General features: G+C 43.9%; 1 protein-coding gene across 2 annotated transcripts in view; it reads left to right on the top strand.

The window, feature by feature from the left end:
* Positions 1–23,252, top strand: part of TRIM55 (tripartite motif containing 55) — a 140,613-nt gene that overhangs the window by 100,313 nt on the left and 17,048 nt on the right. The window contains exons 9-10 of one of the 2 annotated variants that reach the window (XM_075828303.1): positions 8,331–8,633; positions 19,994–20,003. In XM_075828303.1, coding sequence (XP_075684418.1) covers positions 8,331–8,633; positions 19,994–20,003 — 313 coding nt within the window. The remainder of the gene's footprint in view (positions 1–8,330; positions 8,634–19,993; positions 20,004–23,252) is intronic. The other variant, XM_075828304.1, reaches the window with a different exon arrangement.

The following is a 23,252-nucleotide window of genomic DNA, read 5'->3' as shown; positions in this document are numbered from 1 at the left end:
AGGCTGTAATTTTACTCGCCGTCTTTTGACAGTGACGCGTAAAATTACAGGTCGTCGGCACAGTACATCGGCAAACCCATTGAAAGTAATGGGCAGATGTTTGCCGACGTATTGGAGCCGTGTTTTCAGGCGTAATTCGAGGCGTAAAACGCCTCCATTACGCCTGAAAATAGGTCATCTGAACTCAGCCTTAGGCTGGGTTCACACTACCTATTTTCAGGCGTAAACGAGGCGTATTATGCCTCGTTTTACGCCTGAAAATAGTGCTACAATACGTCGGCAAACATCTGCCCATTCATTTGAATGGGTTTGCCGACGTATTGTGCAGACGACCTGTAATTTACGCGTCGTCGTTGACAGCTGTCAAACGACGACGCGTAAATTGACTGCCTCGGCAAAGAAGTGCAGGGCACTTCTTTGCCACGTAATTTGAGCTGTTCTTCATTGAACTCAATGAAGCACAGCTCAAGATTTACGAGCGTCACAGACGCCTCGTAAATTACGAGGAGGAGCATTTACGTGTGAAACGAGGCAGCTGTAAACAGTCTGTCTTTTCACACGTAAATGCCTCTCAGCGTGTGAACATACCCTCAGAGGAATAGGTGCTTATAAAATGTAGCTTATTGAAACCAATATGTTTGAAAGCAAATGAAAGAAATGGATTTAAAGAATGTGTAATTTTGAAAACGTATCTAGTTAGTAGATCAGTCAACAAGTCAAATGTAAGTGTAAAGGATCTGCCAGGCACTGCTTCAGGGTTAACTCCCAGAATTAATCAGTCAACACCTGAGTGTACATCCCTGAGACAGACACCAGCTTCCTCCACTCAGGCTGGCAGGCTTAGGAGTGGGAGAGCCTATCGCAACCTGGCCAGACTCAGCTAGCTCCCGCCCTCGGTCTATTTAAGCCTGCTCTTCCTGTCCATCTGTGCTTGTGAATTCTTTCCTTGAGGTTTCCTGGCCCAGCTACAGCTCCTGCTACTTTTTGATCCTGCTCCATACAGACCCTGGCTTACCGACTACTCTTCTGCTTTTCGCTTTGTACCTCGCACTCTCCTGGCTTGACTCGGCTCGTTCACTACTCTGTTGCTCACGGTGTTTCCGCGAGCAACTGCCCATTTCCCTTGCTTGTGTTCCCTTGTTTGTTTGTCGTGTTTGTCATGCACTTACTGAGCGCAGGGACCGCCGCCCAGTTGTACCCCGTCGTCTAGGGCGGGTCGTTGCAAGTAGGCAGGGACAGAGTGGCGGGTAGATTAGGGCTCACTTGTCCGTTTCCCTACCCCCCCCCCACCATTACAAATTCACAAGCCCTATACCTAGTCTACCCTGGTCCCTGACACCATTATGGAACCCCGTGAAACCCTGGCTCAGCAAATGCAGGGTCTCTCCCTACAGGTCCAGGCCCTGGCTCAGAGGGTCAACCAGCCTGATGCTACCTTGGTAGTTCCCCTCACCGCACCCCTTGAACCCCACCTCAAGTTGCCCGACCGGTTCTCAGGTGACCGGAGGGCTTTTCTCTCCTTTCGGGAGAGTTGTAAGCTTTACTTTCGCTTAAAGCCTCACTCCTCAGGTTCTGAGAGCCAGCGGGTGGGTATAATTATGTCCCGGCTCCAGGAAGGGCCCCAAGAGTGGGCCTTCTCCTTGGCTCCTGGCGCCCCTGAACTTTCCTCCGTTGATTGTTTCTTTTCTGCCCTCGGACTTATTTATGACGAGACTGACAGAACTGCCTTTGCCGAGAGTCAGCTGGTGACCTTACGTCAGGGTAAGAGACCTGTTGAGGAGTATTGCTCTGACTTTCGGAAGTGGTGCGTAGCTTCTCGGTGGAATGACCCTGCCTTAAGGTGCCAGTTTAGGTTGGGTCTGTCGAACGCCCTGAAAGACCTGCTAGTTAGCTATCCCTCTTCTGACTCCCTAGACCAGGTTATGGCTTTAGTGGTACGACTTGACCGACGTCTCAGGGAACGACAACGTGAACGTTTATGTGTTTTTTCCTCCGACTCCCCCATGATGCCTCCCGAAGTCCCGTTGCTTCGTTTGTCCCCTAAAGACTCAGAAATACCTATGCAACTCGGGGCCTCCGTGTCCCCTCAACAACGTAGAGAATTCCGCAGGAAGAATGGTCTCTGCTTCTACTGTGGGGATGTCAAGCATCAAGTAAACAACTGTCCCAAGCGTAAGAATGCTGCCAGAGAGCTCCCGCGTCTAAGTGATCATCGGGGAGGTCACTTGGGCGCACAGGTATTTCCCGTAAATATGAAACGTACTAAGATATTGCTTCCCTTTCAGGTCTCGTTTGGTGGTAGGTCTGCTACCGGCAGTGCCTTCGTGGATTCAGGGTCATCTACTAATATCATGTCTGTGGAATTTGCTATGTCTCTTGCTATGCCTCTGATTGATTTGCCTAAACCTGTTCCGGTAGTGGGTATCGACTCCACTCCTCTTGCTAATGGTTATTTTACACAGCATACCCCTGTTTTTGAACTCCTTGTTGGCTCCATGCATTTGGAGCAGTGCTCTGTACTATTGATGCAGGGATTATCGTACGATTTGGTTCTAGGTCTTCCCTGGTTGCAGTTGCATAATCCCACGTTTGACTGGAATACTGGGGAGCTAACCAAATGGGGTAATGAATGTTGTACGTCATGTTTTTCTGTTAATTCTATTTCTCCCCCTAAGGAGGTGAATACGCTACCCGAGTTTGTTCAGGACTTCGCTGATGTTTTCTCTAAAGAGGCCTCCGAAGTATTACCGCCTCATAGAGAATACGATTGCGCTATCGAATTGGTACCAGGAGCTAAGCTTCCTAAGGGTAGAATATTTAACCTTTCCTGTCCCGAACGTGAAGCCATGAGGGAGTATATCCAGGAATCCCTGGCCAAGGGTTACATTCGTCCCTCTTCTTCTCCGGTAGGTGCTGGCTTCTTCTTCGTAGGGAAGAAGGATGGGGGTCTTAGGCCATGCATTGACTACCGTGGCCTGAATAAGGTCACGGTAAGGAACCAGTATCCCCTTCCTTTGATTCCTGATCTCTTTAATCAGGTTCAGGGGGCCCAATGGTTCTCTAAATTGGATCTACGGGGGGCGTATAACCTTATTCGCATCAAAGAGGGGGATGAGTGGAAGACTGCGTTTAACACGCCCGAAGGCCATTTCGAATACCTCGTCATGCCCTTTGGGTTGTGCAATGCCCCTGCGGTCTTCCAGAACTTCATAAATGAGATTTTGAGAAATTACCTGGGGATATTTCTTGTAGTGTACCTTGATGACATATTGGTGTTTTCCAGGGACTGGTCCTCCCACATAGAGCATGTCAGGAAAGTGCTCCAGGTCCTTCGAGAAAACAAACTGTTTGCCAAAATCGAAAAATGTGTATTTGGGGTACAGGAGATACCATTTTTAGGTCAAATCCTCACTCCTCATGAATTCCGCATGGACCCTGCCAAGGTTCAGGCTGTGGCTGAATGGGTCCAACCTGCCTCCCTGAAAGCGCTACAGTGTTTTTTGGGGTTCGCTAACTATTACAGGAGATTTATTGCTAACTTCTCGGTCGTCGCTAAGCCTCTTACGGACCTCACTCGCAAGGGTGCTGATGTCCTCCATTGGCCCCCTGAGGCCGTCCAGGCTTTTGAGACCCTCAAGAAGTGCTTTATCTCGGCCCCCGTGCTGGTTCAGCCCAACCAAAGGGAGCCATTTATTGTGGAGGTTGACGCGTCCGAGGTGGGAGTGGGGGCCGTCTTGTCCCAGGGTACCAGCTCCCTCACCCATCTCCGCCCCTGTGCTTACTTTTCTAGGAAGTTTTCGCCCACGGAGTGTAACTATGATATTGGCAACCGCGAACTTTTAGCCATTAAATGGGCATTTGAAGAGTGGCGCCACTTCCTGGAGGGGGCTAGGCACCAGGTAACGGTCCTTACCGACCACAAGAATCTGGTTTTCCTAGAATCTGCCCGGAGGCTAAACCCGAGACAAGCTCGATGGGCGTTGTTTTTTACCAGATTCAATTTTTTGGTTACCTATAGGGCCGGGTCTAAAAATATTAAGGCGGATGCACTGTCGCGTAGCTTCATGGCCAGCCCTCCTTCGGAGGAAGATCCTGTTTGTATTTTGCCTCCAGGTATAGTCATTTCCTCTATCGAGTCCGATTTAGTCTCTGAAATTGCTGCTGATCAAGGTTCAGCTCCTGGGAACCTTCCTGAGAACAAGCTGTTTGTTCCCCTGCAATTCCGGCTAAGGGTACTTAGGGAAAATCACGACTCCGCACTATCTGGCCATCCAGGCATCCTGGGTACCAAACACCTCATTACCAGAAATTATTGGTGGCCTGGTTTGCCTAAAGACGTTAAGGCCTACGTCGCCGCCTGTGAGGTTTGTGCCAGGTCCAAGACTCCCAGGTCCCGACCAGCGGGCTTACTGCGTTCGTTGCCCATTCCCCAGAGACCTTGGACACATATCTCCATGGATTTTATCACCGATTTGCCTCCATCCCAAGGCAAGTCGGTGGTGTGGGTGGTGGTAGACCGCTTCAGTAAAATGTGCCACTTTGTGCCCCTCAAGAAACTACCCAACGCCAAGACGTTGGCTACCTTGTTTATCAAACACATCCTGCGTCTCCATGGGGTCCCCGTCAATATTGTTTCTGACAGAGGGGTACAATTTGTTTCATTGTTTTGGAGAGCCTTCTGTAATAAGTTGGGGATTGATCTGTCCTTCTCCTCTGCCTTCCATCCTGAAACCAATGGCCAAACGGAGAGGACTAATCAGTCTCTAGAACAATACTTAAGATGTTTTGTCTCTGACTGTCAATTTGATTGGGTTTCTTTCATTCCCCTCGCCGAATTTTCCCTTAATAACCGGGTCAGTAACTCGTCAGGGGTCTCTCCCTTTTTCTGTAATTTTGGGTTTAATCCACGGTTCTCCTCCGTTTCACCTGGTTGTTCCAACAATCCTGAGGTGGAGGTCGTTCATCGGGATCTGTGCACAGTCTGGGCCCAGGTTCAGAAGAACCTAGAGGCGTCCCAGAGCATACAGAAGGCTCAGGCCGATAGAAGACGTTCTGCTAACCCCCTGTTTGTGGTCGGGGATCTGGTGTGGTTGTCATCCAGGAACTTGCGTCTCAAGGTTCCGTCCAAAAAGTTTGCTCCCCGGTTTATTGGGCCGTATAAGGTCATTGAGGTCCTCAGTCCTGTCTCTTTCCGGCTGGAGTTACCCCCGTCTTTTCGTATACACAACGTGTTTCATGCCTCCCTCCTGAAACGCTGCTCCCCGTCCTTGGCCCCCTCGAGGAAACCTCCTGTTCCCGTCCTCACCCCTGAGGGGGTGGAATTTGAGGTGGCCAGGATCGTGGACAGCAAGATGGTCCAAGGCTCCCTCCAGTACCTGGTCCATTGGAGAGGATACGGGCCCGAGGAGAGGACTTGGGTACCCGCCCGGGATGTTCACGCTGGGGTATTGGTCAGGAGGTTCCACCTGCGTTTCCCCAGTAAGCCAGGTCCACTTAGAAAGGGTCCGGTGGCCCCTCATAAAAGGGGGGGTACTGTAAAGGATCTGCCAGGCACTGCTTCAGGGTTAACTCCCAGAATTAATCAGTCAACACCTGAGTGTACATCCCTGAGACAGACACCAGCTTCCTCCACTCAGGCTGGCAGGCTTAGGAGTGGGAGAGCCTATCGCAACCTGGCCAGACTCAGCTAGCTCCCGCCCTCGGTCTATTTAAGCCTGCTCTTCCTGTCCATCTGTGCTTGTGAATTCTTTCCTTGAGGTTTCCTGGCCCAGCTACAGCTCCTGCTACTTTTTGATCCTGCTCCATACAGACCCTGGCTTACCGACTACTCTTCTGCTTTTCGCTTTGTACCTCGCACTCTCCTGGCTTGACTCGGCTCGTTCACTACTCTGTTGCTCACGGTGTTTCCGCGAGCAACTGCCCATTTCCCTTGCTTGTGTTCCCTTGTTTGTTTGTCGTGTTTGTCATGCACTTACTGAGCGCAGGGACCGCCGCCCAGTTGTACCCCGTCGTCTAGGGCGGGTCGTTGCAAGTAGGCAGGGACAGAGTGGCGGGTAGATTAGGGCTCACTTGTCCGTTTCCCTACCCCCCCCACCATTACAGTAAGCACATATCATAACTATATGTATAGCGCACAGCTATAGAGTCATCAGTTGCCGCCTTAGGCAATAGAATTATTTAGTCACTCCTGACAATGAACCATATGTTTAGAGATTATACCAGTGATTTCATATGCTGCTTGTTACAGTTTTACTGAAGAACTTTTATTCTGTTCTCTTTTGTTTCAGTAAATTATGGCAATTTGTTGTTTGTTATCTGATTTATTTCCGCCTTGTCTTTTAAACAGACATAACTGGCATCTGCATATTCTTTATGGTGTGAATGACATTAATGGTGTAATAGAAAATTGCTGTCATGACATTAATTAGGAATCGTTATCATTTGTGAAAGTCCTAAATCATTGTCCTGGACTACTTTCAGCAGCTTGCGAACAATAATAATATTTTATTATGAAATATACAAACATGGTTTCTGACAAAAAAACATCATCAGACTACCCTTCGTTCTCTCTTTTATGTTTTTTTTTTCGTTAATGAATCAATAGTACACGTACAAATATATGATACTGTCAGCACTGGTTGGAGGGGTGCAGGTTGTGGAAGGACATGTCTCTTTCACAAGGGGAATGGTAACACCCAGTTGTCTATTTTTTCATATGTATCCAGGATGAGTAACAGAGGAACGGCACAAAGATGCTCCAGAACCATTATTTTATGACGAATAGAAGTATTAATACTAAGACAGACGTGTCAGTAGAGCTGAAGAGGGAAACTTGCTTCTTCTGGCCCCCCGATTGGCACTTAAGGGCACCAATAGTTCATCTTTTATAGGGTATTGTACAGATGCCTGAATCTAAAGACAACGTCTCCTGGTGACAGGTTCTATTTTAATCTGACAGCTGAAAAGTAATAAGCTTCATCTTTTTTTTTATAGTAAATACCACTTTTTTTGTTAATATTAATCTTTCATGCATGTAGAGACCAACTATCATCAACCATGTCATACTGCTTCTCATAGCTTTAACCAATATTACTACAGGGACTGCTAATAATGGATTTAAAGGCCTATGAAAGGGTTCAAGTTCTATTTATGAAATTATATTTTATGTATCTTTTATATTATAGTACTACTGTATTGGTCTATTAGGTAGTAAATATACAAAAAGTGCAGATTAATGTGCCGTATAAGATTATTTCAGGATCATCATTTCAACAGAAAGAAAATCCAGGTTGGCAAAGATGTTGAATGTATTTACAAAGCTTTTTCTGAGTTCCTGGCGCATTCAAAGGGTATGTTCACACGCACAATTAAAAATGGCTGAAAATTACGGTGCTGTTTTTTAGGAAAAACAGCCTCTGATTTGAAGCAGACATTTTTTTTGGAGGCTTATTTTTTTAGACGTTTTTTGGAGCTGTTTTTCAATTGACTATGAAAAACTGCTCAAAAAAACAGATCAAGAAGTGACGTGCTGCTTTTATTTATGCGGCGTCTTTTTACACACCGTTTTTTAAAAACAGCGGTGTAAAAAAGCGCCACGTCTGAACAAAACGCTGTTTTTCCCATTGATTACAATTGGAAACAGTTTATCAGCGTTTCACAAGCATTTTTCAAGGCGTATTTCCTGGCGTTTACGCCTGAAAACACTGCGTGTGAACATACCCTAACACTACTGCATATTTTCTATTTCTTATCAGGGTCAGGCTAACTGCAGTGTTTTTGGATTACTGGATAGAAATAAAAAATATGTGCCCCCATGATCATTATTTTATCTCATGTATCTCCAGTTCTGGCAATGTCCAGAAAAATATCACATACTTCTTTATCAATGATATTAACTTCTCTTTTTATTTTTTTCGGTTTATAACTTTTGTGCTTTAGGTTTTAGCGCTCCTTTAATGTGACATACACCAAAAGCTGCTGCCTATTCTGTTAGGCGTAAACTAAACCCTCAATGTCAACCAATGACACAATAATTATTACTAAATATTATTTCCTTAATATCTTGCTTCTCTCCTACTGTTTTCAGTCTCAGAAGACACATATTACATTGTATGATAAATCTTGTATTAATATTTGGGAGTTATGGTTGACTCTTTCTTAACTCTGTCTGACTCCATGAGCTTTTGCATTGTAAACTTCAATTGCAGAATCCGATAGCGCTTGCTCTGCACTGTGATGCCTTATAAGCTCAATCTAACGATGTGCACAGTGTTCAGAGCATTGCATTCCAAAAGATAACATGACTTTCTATTTTATTTGTTCTGATAAAGGGTGGTGTTGAGCCAAGTGGTATTCAACAGATTCCTATTTGTCAAGTGCTCTCAACTGCAGAAACCTCAGATACCTTGTTTTATCCTAGCTGGTATAAGAGCCAAGCACGGCAACAATCCAAACCAAACAAGTTCCCGCTGAATGATGCTGCAGGTCAGATAGATCCTTCCATTCCTAAGGAAATGACTGGAAAGAAAGTAGACCCAGCAGCAGGACTTCTTAAGGAGAGTGTGGTAGTGACTGGTAAGAAAACCAGTCCATTTGCATCTGCAGATAATCCTCAGGTCAGTGATCATGTCCATGTTGCATATGTGTGCAATGACTGTGCTATGCTAATAAAAACTAGTAAAAAATATAAAAATAAGTCCTCTGCTCTGTTGCTTTAAAGACGCATATACTCAGAGTGAAGATTTTAAAAATAAAATAAATGATGACACTTCTTTGTGGCTCTAGGTTAGGTTTATGAGCCCCAATGCATTTAGGCCGGGTTCCCATGGGGCGGATAGGCTGCGTAAAACTATGCAGCGTATCCGACCAAGAACCTGCAGGGAATTCCGCCCGAAAAACAGCACCAACTTTATACTTACGCCGGGCCGTTGTCATAACGGTGCATTCCTCTGTTGTCCGTATGTCCGGCCTCCTGGGACGACACTGTAGTCCATGTGACCGCTGCAGCCTGTGATTGGCTGCAGCACTCACGTGGGATGAAACGTCATTCCAGGAGGCCGAAATGCACGGACAATAGAGAGATGCGCCGCCATGGTAACGGCCCGAGATAAGTATAGACTATTTTTTTTATCAATTTTACACACAAAAAAAAACTTCTATTTTTTTTTCTTATTTACAAAATTTGTGGCATAATCGCGGAGTTTCTGCCGCAAAAGTCGCAACACTTGACTATTGCGGGCTTTACATTCCCATTGAATTCAATTGGGAAAAACCTGGAACAGAAATGCAATGAATACACAGCATAAATTCTGCACTGCAGGTCAATTTAAGAACGTTTTTTTCTGCAGCGTGTGCATGAGATTTCTTCAACTCTTATTCATTTTCCTGCTGCTGCACATGCTGCGGAATTTCTGCACAGAATTCCATTGCGGAAATTCTGCAGCAGTTACACTATGTGGGATCCCGGCCTTAGGCCGGGATCACACACCGTTTTGATGCAGTTTATGCGGAAGTTTTTATCTCAGTTTTTGAGCCAAACTTAGAAGTGGACACAAAAAAAAGGAGATGCGTCAGTCTTTTCTTTATACCTTTTCTTCTATTTGGATCCACTTCTGGCTTTTGCTAAAATAAAACAGAGCCAAAAACTGCAACAAAAACGGCATCAAAACTGTGTGTGTGATCCTGGTCTAAACATTACTTTCTGCTTTTAGTTAATTCGTCTTTATATTGGTATATACTATATTAGAATATAATACTGAGGTTTAACTTCAAACTTATTTTAAGGTTTAAATAGAGATATAATGAAAATAAAAGGTTGTAAATCTTTGGAAATAGTTTTACATTGTTTATAAATTATGTATTATTGTATAATCTTGAGTAACTGCATGCACAGTTGTATTCACAATTGTGCAAGACTCAGAGCTGAAATCAGTATTTACATATAAGAAATGTAAAGCACCAATAACTGTAAAATCCAGTTAATTCAGACTCCATTATAAACCATACTGCGTCTGCTGAGCTCTTACTAACAGTACAAAAAAAACCAACACCATTCTAAAGACATCATTGCGTTAAAGGGTTTGTCAAGGGTTTGAAAAGTGTGGCTGCTTTCTTCCAGAAACAGTGCCATACCTGTCCACAGGTTGTATGTGGTATTACAGCTCTGTCCCATTCACTTCAATGGATCTGAGCTGCAATACCAGACACAACAATGAACAGGGGTAGCATTGTTTCGGAATGAAAGCAGCCATGTTTTTCTAACCCTGGACTACCCTTTTAATTTGTTGATGAGATTCTTTCTAATAGTCTGAATAAACTTTTACAGTCACATTGGTGCTGTATGTCTTTTCTATGTGAGTAATTTCCACCGCCCCCAAGCAGTTCCATGCAAGGCAAATGGTCAGATGATTCACTTGATTTTACCTGGAGACTGTGGGTAAACTAATTGCAAATCATGGAGGGGATTCTGTTGTAGAAAAGTCGCAAAAGCATCAAAAGTGCGACTTTCGATGTATTTACGTCGCCCACGCCACTTTTTAGAATAAGTAAGTGGGACTTAGCAAAAGGGAATGTGGTTTGCCCCCGCCCAACACATTTACTATAATTTATGCTAGAAACTGACGTCAATTATATCGTAACTCTACGACAGTTCGCAGCAGGCATAGATTTCCCTTTTAGGCCCACGGACAGACAGAGATGCGCCTAATGTAAAAAGAGGTGTGCACCTCTTATGAAATTAGGCTATCTCTATATTAGGACCGGCATATGAAACGCCATTCTTAATAAAGCTCCCCCAGTGTCTTTACCTAAAATATGCCTGTACATAGCTAGTCGTCCTGGTGATTTCTATAATAATCAAGAAAATCAATGTATTTGCAAAGTTACTCAACTACTGTGTACGCAGTGTTTCTCAGTACCCCCCATTGTAACACATATCACAGATTGAGAACTAGATTATATAATATATAAACTATAAGGGTCTGTTCACACCTGGACTAGCTATGTACATGTTTTGCCTTTATGTTCAGCGTATACGCCTGGGAAAGCTCCCACCAAAAATAAAGGGCTGACTTATACCACTGTATGCGATGTAGTTGCATATGTCAAACATAGACCCCATGTAGAAAAATATACATACCTCACGGTATACTTTTTTCTGCGGTCACCGACTGTATAGTAAAGCGCCGCAGAATATGCCTTACTATACAGTCAGGCTGGATTCACGCATGCAGTTTTCGATGCAGTTTTTTTTAGCCAAAGTCAGGAGAGGAATGCAAACAGAAGAAAAATTATAGAGGAAAGACTGATACCTCTTTTGCATCCACTTCTAAGTGTGGCTCAAAAAACTGCTGCAAAAACTGCATGTGGAATTCCAGACCCATGCACACCACCGTAAAAAACATCAGTTTTTGCGGACCGCAATTGCGATCTGCAAAAACGGACACATTCACTTCCATTGAACGCGGACACCTTTCCGTATCGCTATGGATGAGTGTCCGTGCCACAGAACTGTGCCGAGAATTATGGAGCATGTCCGTTCTTGGTCCGCAATTGCGACACGGACTCCTTCATAGAAGTCTATGGGGGAAGCCAAACTTGCGGATAGCCATCTGCAAATACAGAATTGTTGCTAAGCAACACAAAGAGGATTTCCCATCAACCAGGCCTCTTTTCTTTGCGGATCCATATATACGGATGCAATACGGATCCACTACGGACCGTATTTGCGGATACCATTCAGCAGAAATGGGTATGTTGCTGATGATTTGCTGATGACTATAAAGCAATACGGAACCGTATTTACGGTCAGTATTTACAGTTGTGTGCATGGGGCCTAAGGGCAAAAAATGCTGCTGGCAGATTTTAGCTTGAACTCAGTGGTGAAAGTTATCTTAAAGGGGTTGTCCAGGGATGGGCGGTTTTTCATACTGATGACTTATCCACAGCATAGGTCATAAGTATATGATCGGTGGGGGTGAGGGAGAAGGACCCTGCTCTGATCAGATATTCCTGCTGCCTCCAGCCATCAGATGTTATGCTGAAAGCAGATGGCTCCATACACTGTATAGCAGCCGTGCTGGGTTACTGCAGCTGTGCTCCTATTCACTTCTGCATGCAGCACTGACCACTGTATAACTTCCGGTGCCTGGAGGCAGCCAAAACAGCTGATCGGTGCGGAGGCCAGGTCTCGGACCCCCACTGATCATATACTGATGACCTATCCTATGGATAGTTCATCAGTATGAAAAACCACCCTATGCCTGGAAAACTAATTTAACTTGGGTCAGTGGCCTTTTTCCAAAATCACAGCAAGCCTAGCTTTGGCCTTTCTTGCATCATTTAGTGGCATTTCGTCCCATAGACCTCCATTTTTTTTCCTCTTTAAAAAAACGCATGTGACATTGACATGTCACTATGACATGTCAATTTTTAAAAAAAAGTTTAGTTACCCTTTAAACAGTCAGACACCCCTTCCCTTGCAGTAAAATAATTCCCGAGGGCTATATGGAGGGATTATACTGCAGGGGGGGGGGGTCAGTGCATCTGCTGATTGCTCTATGGGAGGGTCTGAGCGCATGGCTCTGAGGGAAGGAGTTATCCCCCCATAGAGCCCTCAGCAGTCAGTCAGATGCTCTGACCCCCTCCCCCATTGCAATATAATAACTACTGAGGGCTCTATGGGGGGGGACTATACTGCAAGGGGAGTTAAGAGCATCTGACTAACTGCAGAGGGCTCTATGGGTGGGAAATAATTTCACGCAAAAAAAATTCCGAAATGAAACACCCCATATACAATTCACACTAACACACTATATATTCAAACCACACGCACTATATACACACACACACACACACACACACACACACACACTATATACACTAAATAGACTTACATTATAAACACTATAAACTTTATACACACAGCACACACTATATATACTTACACTATATATACACTATACACACCACACACACTATATAGACTTACATTATACACACATCACACTTACCAGAGAGTCCTCCTCTGCGGTGCTTGGGTACAGCCTCCAGGACCTTAATCATGTGACTGTATTGTCCCTACAGGTCCTACACCTCCTAATTACAGTTTTGCCATTATCAAGCAGCTGCTGGAGGTGTAGACAGTCTGGAAAGTGCACAACATCACAGGGGAGCAGACTGTCAGGGAGAGTGACTCCAGCACCTGCCCTTCACAATCTCTGACAGTCTGCTCTCTACAGCTGATGTGCTGTGCCGCCCGCTCCCTGTTCCCTGGCCTAGATTGCCCCTGCAATTGACTCCCCCTGCACACACACCACCCACCTCTTCATCAGCAGGTGGGACCGATGACCATGAGAATGCGGCCGGCAGCAGCCCTGCATAGTTTTTTTAAGTTATGTGCGGTTTGGGCGGCCATAGGCCCCCTGGGAGCCTTGGGCCCCGGGCGGCTGCACGAACCGCACATATGAGGATCTGCCACGGGTCCCCGACCTCATCCTCGGTTGGTGAGGGGGAGACTCAGTGGAGAGATGACTGGGTTTATGGAAACAGCCGAGCTCGCTGTGCTACATTTTTTTCATAACTCCCATAGAGTTACAGAAACACTGCTCGTAATTTCCTTAATTCTTCTTCCCCCTCCATTAAGTCTCCTCACCAGGCTTGGAAGTGGTCAGGGATCCTCACCTATCAGACATTTATGACATATCCTACTTGTCCTCCAGAAGGTATAAGAAGAAATACTTATTACCCCAATCCAGTAACCTCTAATAGAAATCCTATAAATCACTAATTAACTCATTAATCCAACTAGTTTTCCAGTACTATATTTTACATCTTGAATACAAACCTCGCAATGTTTAAACATTCATTAATGGAGAATTGGAGTACTGACCTATAACCAATAAATAACATACTTTTTCAAATTTATTTAAATGAAAAGAGTTTTGGGTACTGCTACTTATTTCCTATTAAATTAATATAAGGCTGGATTCAGATAGAGTGTTTTGATGCGTTTATCGTGCCGTTTCTCCAGGCGTTTTGCTTGGCTTTTTTTGTGTCAAAAACGCTGCGGCCAGATGTGACTTTAAAATCTATAGTGAAATATTGAAAAGGCTGCATACATGGCTTTTTGGTGTCTAGCAGATTGGTGGCATTTTTGAGTTTAGCTGTATTTTATTTATTTTTTTAAAACACAGCAATAGTAAAATAAAATGGCCTTCATCCCTATAGAAGACCGTGGGTGTGTAAAGGCCCTTTTACATGGGCCGATGATCAAGTGAATAAGCACTCATATGAATGCTCGTACATGATCGTTGGCCAAGCAATAAGCAGTCTGACGTGCAACGTACGTGTTAACACCCTTTCATCAGCTAATCGGATCATTAGTCCCCATATAGCCTCGATTATTGTTCCATGTAAATAGAGAAAACGAGCGCCAATTGACATGTTTAACATAGTTTACATTGTGGTAACACGCTACTGTTTAGTGTCCTTAGTTTTCCGGCTGAGTTCACACGTGGCTTAATAGCTCCAGCGCATCCGCCCTGTCTGCCGCCGGGAATTCTGGGAGAAAATGCGCACCAAACTGTGGTGCAGTTTTCCGCCCTTAATGTCCGCTGCAAAAAATTCAGATTCTGTGCTGCTGTGAACTCTGCTCTTACCATTACGTAGCTCAGTCTGTTACCTCTCCTCCACTCCTGTCCTCAATAACACCTTCACATGATTGGCAAGTTACCACCCCGCACAAGATCCGCATGCTCATCTCCTGAAATACTCTGTGCTGCTGCGAACTCTGCTCTTACCATTACGTGGTGACTTGCCAATCATGTGAAGGTGTTATTGAGGACAGGAGTGGAGGAGAGGTAACAGACTGAGAGCTACGTAATGGTAAGAGCAGAGTTCACAGCAGCACTGAATCTGCACGCTCCTCTCCTGAAATACTCTGTGCTGCCTTAAACTCTGTGGACAGGTCAAGATCCTGTTTCTTTTAAATGCTGCACTGTAGCGCAGCCTTATATAGTGGATCGAGCGGGTTCCCCAGCAGCATTTAAAAGAAACAGGATCCTGACCTGTCCACAGAGTTTAAGGCAGCACAGAGTATTTCAGGAGAGGAGCGTGTGATTGGCTGCAGAGGCCGCTGCAGCCTGTGATTGGCTGCAGAGGCCGCTGCAGCCTGTGATTGGCTGCAGAGGCGGTCACGTGGGATGAAGCGTCATCCCTGGAGGCCGGCCTTCTGACGTCATCCTGACGTGCGTGACCGCCACTACAGCCTGTGATTGGCTGCAGCGGCTACATGAATGAAACGTCATCGCTGGAGGCCGGACAGGAGGAAAGTAAGTATGACATTTATTTTTTTTATTTTTTTATTACATTAAAATTGTATTTTCCGTGCGCCGAGCATGGTACTGTCAAGGTTGCTGAAAGAGTTAGTGCAGCCCATTAACTCTTTCAGCACCCTGGACAGTACCATGCTCGGCGCACGGAAATTACAGGTTCGGTCAGAACTAGTTCGGTCCGAATCGAACTTTTTCGTGAAATTCGGCGAACTAGCCGAACCAAACTTTTCATAAGTTCGCTCATCTCTACATAGGACCCCTTCTTTGATATCACCTTCACAATTCTTGCATCCATTGAATTTGTGAGTATTTGGACAGTTTTTGCTTGAATATCTTTGCATGATGTCAGAATAACCTCCCAGAGCTTCTGTTTTGATGTGAACTGCCTCCCACCCTCATAGATATTTTTTTCTTGAGGATGCTCCAAAGGTTCTGAATAGGGTTGAGGTCAGGGGAACATGGGGGCCACACCATGAGTTTCTCTCCTTTTATGCCCATAGCAGCCAATGACACAGAGATATTCTTTGCAGCATGACATGGTGCATTGTCATGCATGAAGATAATTTTGCTACGGAAGGCACGGTTCTTCTTTTTGTACCACGGAAGAAAGTGGTCAGTCATAAACTCTACGTACTTTGCAGAGGTCATTTTCACACCGTCAGGGACCCTAAAGGGGCCTACCAGCTCTCTCCCCATGATTCCAGCCAAAAACATGACTCCGCCACCTTGCTGATGTTGCAGCCTTGTTGGGACATGGGGGCCATTCACCAACCATCCACTACTCCATCCATCTGGACCATCCAGGGTTGCACGACACTCATCAGTAAACAACACGGTTTGAAAATTAGTCTTCATGTATTTCTGAGCCCACTGCAACCGTTTCTGCTTGTGAGCATTGTTTAGGGGGGCCGAATAATAGCTTTATGCACACTTGCAAACCTCTGGAGGATCCTACACCTTGAGGTTCGCGGGACTCCAGAGGCACCAGCGGCTTCAAATACCTGTTTGCTGCTTTGCAATGGTATTTTAGCATCTGCTCTCCTAATCCTATTAATTTGTCTGGCAGAAACCTTCCTCATTATGCCTTTATCTGAACGAACCCATCTGTGCTCTGAATCAGCCACAAATCTTTCCACAGTACGATGATCACGCTTAAGATTTCTTGAAATATCCAATGTTTTCATACCTTGTCCAATGTATTGCACTATTTCACGCTTTTCGGCAGCAGAGAGATCCTTTTTCTTTCCCATATTGCTTGAAACCTGTGGCCTGCTTAATAATGTGGAACGTCCTTCTTAAGTAGTTTTCCTTTGATTGGGCACACCTGGAAAACTAATTATCACAGGTGTCTGAGATTGATTACAATGATCCAAAAAGCCCTAAGACACAATACCATCCATGAGTTTCATTGAAAAACTAATAATTAAATGTTTATGACACTTAAATCCAATATGCATAATAATTTGGAACACGGTGTAGTTAAATTACTTATGCTTGTGTTTATATCAGTACTCTGAGCTATAGACATACTGTATTACTTATAATCTTTACCATTTATTTGGGTTTTCTAATTTGTCTGGGAAAAAAATGATGTCCATAATGTTTTGCTGTTGTCCAACAAAAAAGGGGATTGCCAACCCTTATCCCCAACTTTAAATTGCTGTAGTTATTACTATTAGTATTCACCTCTTTGAGCTGTAAAAAAAATTCCATCCGCTGCCAAAGTGTTGCTTCTCCCGATGTCCTGGGCTACCAGTGGTAAACAGTTTGCTGATAGAAACAAAGGTTTATTTCTAATTAAAGTCACATTAGTAGTAGCAATACCGTCCTGCACATGACTGTGATCGATTATTCACAATAGTTTAAAAAAGTGAATGTGATTTCTAGTTTCCAGATGAAGACAGAAAATATTTTTTTAGCTTAAAAACAGCAATTATAAATTATCATCTCGATAAAATGTGCATTTGTCTTTATTTCCTGATTAAGCCTTGGAACCAAAAAGTCTGGCAATCTTCAAAAGTTCCTGGTATCAACCACAAATTGTTGTTTTAAATATGTCCACCCTTTGTCTTCTGTGAGAATTAATATATTTTTGTCATTTTAATATAGCAATGGCTATAAGGTTTCCCATATGAATCACAATTCTGGTGCTGCTATAGTTCTTATTTGGAAATTTGATTGAAAAGTTGCAAAATGTACCTCACACCCAAAATTAAAAAACAGCATATGTTTTTTTTTTGTGTACAATAACTCACTTGATAATATATTTGTATATTGGAATACCTCTGAGTAAATCCTAACAGATTCCCCATTATTAAGATCATTGGGGCATTAGGGTGGTTGTAGTATGTTATACCAGTGCCAATGGTGAAAGCCTGTTTTCTTATTTCCTCACAGGGCTTAGTTCTCTGCTTATCAATTCTGATTTTATTAATGATACTGCATCATCTCTGGAATCAAATTCAGTACATGATACTTACTCTTATGGGTAGGAAATACTTTGTTTTATTCATTTACTAACAGATCATCTTCTTCACCATATCGCTAACTAGTTTGAAAAAGGTGCTTTCAATTCGCTTATATAAAGCATAACTTCCTATCTAAAAAGGAAACCTGTATGAAATCTCATGAAAGTAAACTGTGCCGAAATTAAATATGTATGGTTTATGGGTCATAGACATTTGCCGAGCATCTTTATATTTATGTATATATGCACTGGAATGTAATTCTTTTGGAACAAATCTTGTCTAATATTTCAAAGTAAAAAGGAAGTCAGGAGTGACAATTGTTTGTGTCACCCCGAAATCATAATCTGTTAAAGGGAACGTGTCGCGAACGGAACCTTTTTTTTTTAAGTAAGTTACTTATTTCAATTATATTTTTTACGTTTTTTGCTGTATTTTTTTTTTCTTTCACATGGTGGAAAGTATTAAAAATGAAATAATAATTTGACATGTTTTCCTATGTTGGCCACCGGAGGGAGCACTTCCCAGAATTACTGCAAGGTGAATAAGGGAAAGCAACCTGATTCACAGCTGCAGTAAATGTGAGAGGGAATATCACCCCCCCCCCCCCCTCCTACAAGTTAGGAAAAGGTGTCTACAAATTGCTAAGCAGTATCTGGCTTCCATTTTGGGTGTGATTGTTGAAATGCAGCTGGCAGAAGTTCTAGGACACACCAAAAGTCTAAGGGTATGTTCACACGCTTACTAAACAAAGGGAAAACAGCTCCTGATTTTCAGCCATTTTTTAATCAAACTCGCGTTTTTGGCGGCTTTTTTACGGCCGTTTTTGGAAAATGGACGCGTAAAAAAATACCCCGTCAGAACAAAACACCGTATTTCCCATTGAAACCAATGGGCAGATGTTTGTAGGCCTTCTGCTTCCGATTTTTCAGCCGTTTTTTTGGACGTTTGGCCTGAAAAACGGCTGAAAACACTGCGTGTGAACATACCCTTATTATAATAAAAGTGAAGTGAATGACAGGTTCACACGGCGTGTATTTTACACGTTTTTTTTGCACATTTTACATGCCTCTCCTGTTAAATGTCTTTATCCCTCCATCCTGCTGACAGCCTCCCCCAGGATCACCACCCAATACTGCTGACAGTCTCCTCCAGCGTCACCATACAATCCTGCTGACAGTCTCCTCCAGCATCACCATACAATCCTGCTGACAGTCTCCTCCAGCATCACCACCCAATACTGCTGACAGTCTCCTCCAGCGTCCCCATACAATCCTGCTGACAGTCTCCTCCAGCATCACCATACAATCCTGCTGACAGTCTCCTCCAGCATCACCATACAATCCTGCTGACAGTCTCCTCCAGCATCACCATACAATCTTGCTGACAGTCTCCTCCAGCGTCACCATACAATCTTGCTGATAGTCACCTCCATCATCACCACCCAATCTTGCTGACAGTCTCCTCCAGCATCACCATACAATCTTGCTAACAGTCTCCTCCATCATCACCACCCAATCTTGCTGACAGTCTCCTTCAGCGTCACCATACAATCTTGCTTACAGTCTCCTCCATCATCCCCACCCAATCTTGCTGACAGTCTCCTTCAGCGTCACCATACAATCTTGCTTACAGTCTCCTCCAGCATCACCACCCAATACTGCTGACAGTCTCCTCCAGCGTCACCATACAGTCTTGCTGACAGTGATGCTGGAGGAGACTGTCCGTAGGATAGTATGGTGACGCTGGAGGAGACTGTCAGCAGGATTATATGGTTACGCTGGAGGAGATTGTCAGCAAGATTGGGTGGTGATGATGGAAGAGACTGTCAGCAAGATTGTATGGTGATGCTGGAGGAGACTGTCAGCAAGATTGGGTGGGGACACATCACCATACAATCTTGCTGACAGTCTCCTCCAGCATCACCACCCAATACTGCTGACAGTCTCCTCCAGCATCCCCATACAATCCTGCTGACAGTCTCCTCGATCATCCCCAAACAATCTTGCTGACAGTCTCCTCCATCGTCCCCATATAATCTTGCTGACAGTCTCCTCCATCCAATCTTGCTGACAGTCTCCTCCGCAGTAGAGGAGACTTTCATACCACTCTGTGATAGGAATAACCATCTTCTGCTGACAGTCTTATCCCCGAACCTCCTGCTGACGGATAACTCATCTTCTCACCCGATCACAGTCCCCACACCGTCCACACTGACAATACATCTAGCGACAAAGGGGGGGCCGCCGAGGGGGGCCGTCGGGGGGGGGGCCATCGGTGGGGGCCGCTGGGGGTCATGAGAGCAGGGGTCTGTAAGAGAGAGAGAGAGAGGGACAGACAGAGACACACACACCTTACCTGCAGTGCAGCCGGTCTTCATAATGGCGCCTGCTATCTACCTACAAACCGGCTTCTTTGCTGTGTGACTCTGAACTGCGTCTGCGCAGTACAGAGCCAGATAGCAGAAGTAGTGAACGGCTCACGTTCATTGTGTCCTATAAAAAAAAACTTTGTGTGTGAAAAATTAAATAAAGTCAATATAATATTTTATTAAATAAAAACACATAAATTAATTTAAAAAAAATCATGACACTGTCCCTTTAAGTGTTTCTACAGTCAAAAATATCTTTACATGTTCTCTCTTGTTACCTAAAACCTCTTATTCGACACTCATTATTTTTACATTAAAGAAGAAATCTACCATAAAAATTAACAACACAGTGTCTCCTCCTTTTCTCGGACAGATAACGGGCATGTTAGACCGTCTGTAATGCTATTGACATAACATATAACCTGTGTTGTGAGGCTAAATTTCCCATCACTTTCTGCCAATCTCGGAGAAGGAGGCCTTAAGTTAGTTTGATTTTGTAAAGGGTTGAACTCCCTGGTAACACTGCCCAGGTCTCACAGAAGGGTTTAACAGTTATAACAATCCAAAGAGAAATTTCCACCGCAACCGTATCGTGTTGTCCATAGTGGGCACATTATCACGTAGAGGAGGAAGAAGGCGGCACAAGAACAAATATTAATTCATTTGCTCAGCATATTGGAATGTTTTTCATTTGACCATTTTGCAGCCATTTTTCATTTTATTTTATATGTGCCCAGAAACCTCTTTAACTAACAGGTGCTCAGGTGACATTGTCATGAAATGGCACCTGAACTGCTGGCTCTTTTATAAACCGGAATAACAGGACTTGTTATATACAAGTAACATTGTCCCACTGCATGCAGTCCGTGTCGCACAATATGGTGCCTCTGTGAGGCTCTGTATTCTGCCATAAAAGACGTTCTTCTAGGGGAGGATACCTCTGTACAGGGTTTTCCCATCAGAGACATTTAGGACATATCCACAGGATATGTCCTAAATGTCAGATAGATGCGGGTCCCACCTCTGGGACCCGCACCTATCTCTAGAATGGGGCCTCCTAAACCCTGTTCTACCTTTGTCTGTTCTCGCTGTATCCCGGCCACTTCCTCTCTGAGCCACGCTGTTTCCGTAACTCCCATAGTAGTGAATGGCAGTTACGGAAGAAGCGTAGCATGCGAGCTGCGCTGTTTCCATAACTACCATTCAGTTCTATGGGACTTACGGAAACAGCAAGCTATGCTATTTTCATAACTCCAGACCATGTAACCTTTTCATGGTCTGACTTCAGCCGCGACACAGCAGCAGAACAGGATTTAGGCAGTGGCGGATTAAGTAGACCATGGGCCCTGGGCTGTTACCCAAACTTGGGCCCCCCTTCCTCACCGCCGCCCTGCCGCGCCGTAACTATTTTTAACACTACCTTTTTGGGCAAGCATTAACAGTGTTACGATTTCCCTTGTCACAGCGCGGTGTCCCTACATACTGACAGTATCACACTGTGCAGGGACACAACCTCCTGACAAGGGGAATTGTCTATCAGTCCTGGACTGCAGAAAGACTTTTTGTGAAATACAAGGATTCCTATAATAAAAATGTCAGGAGAGGTGACAGATTCTCTATAAATCTAGTGACTCACAGGTGACGACGTCTCAGATTCTAGTAGTTTTTTTCCTCTTTTCTTCTCCATCCGGTCCAGCGCTCATGACGACTTCTCCCGGCCATGACTCATTTCTGCAGAATTTGCCACTCAGACGTCTCACTTTTCCAACATTTCCACACCTATAAACGAAAATAAAGTTATCATGGTGCCACATACTGTACCCCTAAATATAATAGCACCAAACACTGCGCGCCTGAATATAATAATACCACACACTGTAAAACACCACATACACACAGCCCCCTGTACATAGTGCCACACACAGCCCCTGTAGATATTACACACCCCCATAGATATCGCCATACACAGCCCCCTCTATATATCACACATCCCCCCCCCGTAGAGAGCGTTACACACAGCCCCCTATAGATAGTGCCATACAGCCCCCCTGTAGAGAGCGCCACACAGCCCTCCCCCTTGTAAATAGCACCAAAAAGCCCCCCCTATAAAGAGCGCCACACACATACCACTGTGGATAGCACTACACAGCCCCCCCTTGTATATAGTGGCACACAGCGCTCCCCCTTGTATATAGTGGCACACAGCGCTCCCCCTTGTATATAGTGCCACAAGGTTATGTACACATTTAAAAACTTTATATTATAATTATATATATATATATATATATATATATATATATATATATATATTATGTGTGTGTATCAGTGTGATTGATTGATTTCATTAAAAAATATTTTCACTTTTTGAGATACAGCTGCTTTGTATCCTGTATCCGTCAGGTCAGCAGGACTGACAGGATCAGTGACACGCAGGATCCACCTCAAATCTATCACATCTAAGATTATAATTTAGCGCAGGGCCCGTTTCACTGATCCCGTCAGTCCTGCTGACCTGACGGATACAGGATACAAAGCAGCTGTATCTTAAAAAGTGAAAATATTTTTTAATAAAACGGAATTACAAGTTGCACCAAACACACATTTTTATAAAAAAAAAAAAAAAACGACGTGATTTTTGCGACGTTTTTTCCGTAGACAATGCAGGTTTCGTTTCTTTATCGTTTTTATGCACACCTTTTTTGCTATTTTAGAATTTTTATTCATAAAGTTTGAAAATAATAGTAAAAAAATAAGCTTTTTTTAAGTTTCAGCTATTTTTTTTGGTAATAACATAGTTTTACCCTAAAATAGACCTTTTATTTGTAATCGTCATTGTTTACCGTAAATTTTAATATATTACATGTCTATATTAGGGTGATTGGGTCAGCGCTAGCGTTACAACAATGATTGGCGGGGGGAACGTTTTTTTTTGGGGTGGGTATTTTATGTGTATTTATTATTTCATTTTTTTTTGCACTTTATTATTTTTTTATTACTATGGTCTGTCCCCCAAAGGTCAAAGAAGACCTTTGGGGAACTTTATATATATTTTTTCTTTATTTTACACCAGGTTTTTCCACTGTA

This window comes from Rhinoderma darwinii, chromosome 5 (genome assembly GCF_050947455.1).
Source record: "Rhinoderma darwinii isolate aRhiDar2 chromosome 5, aRhiDar2.hap1, whole genome shotgun sequence".
Taxonomy (NCBI): Eukaryota; Metazoa; Chordata; class Amphibia; order Anura; family Rhinodermatidae; genus Rhinoderma; species Rhinoderma darwinii.
This window is presented reverse-complemented; position numbering and strand designations above follow the sequence as displayed.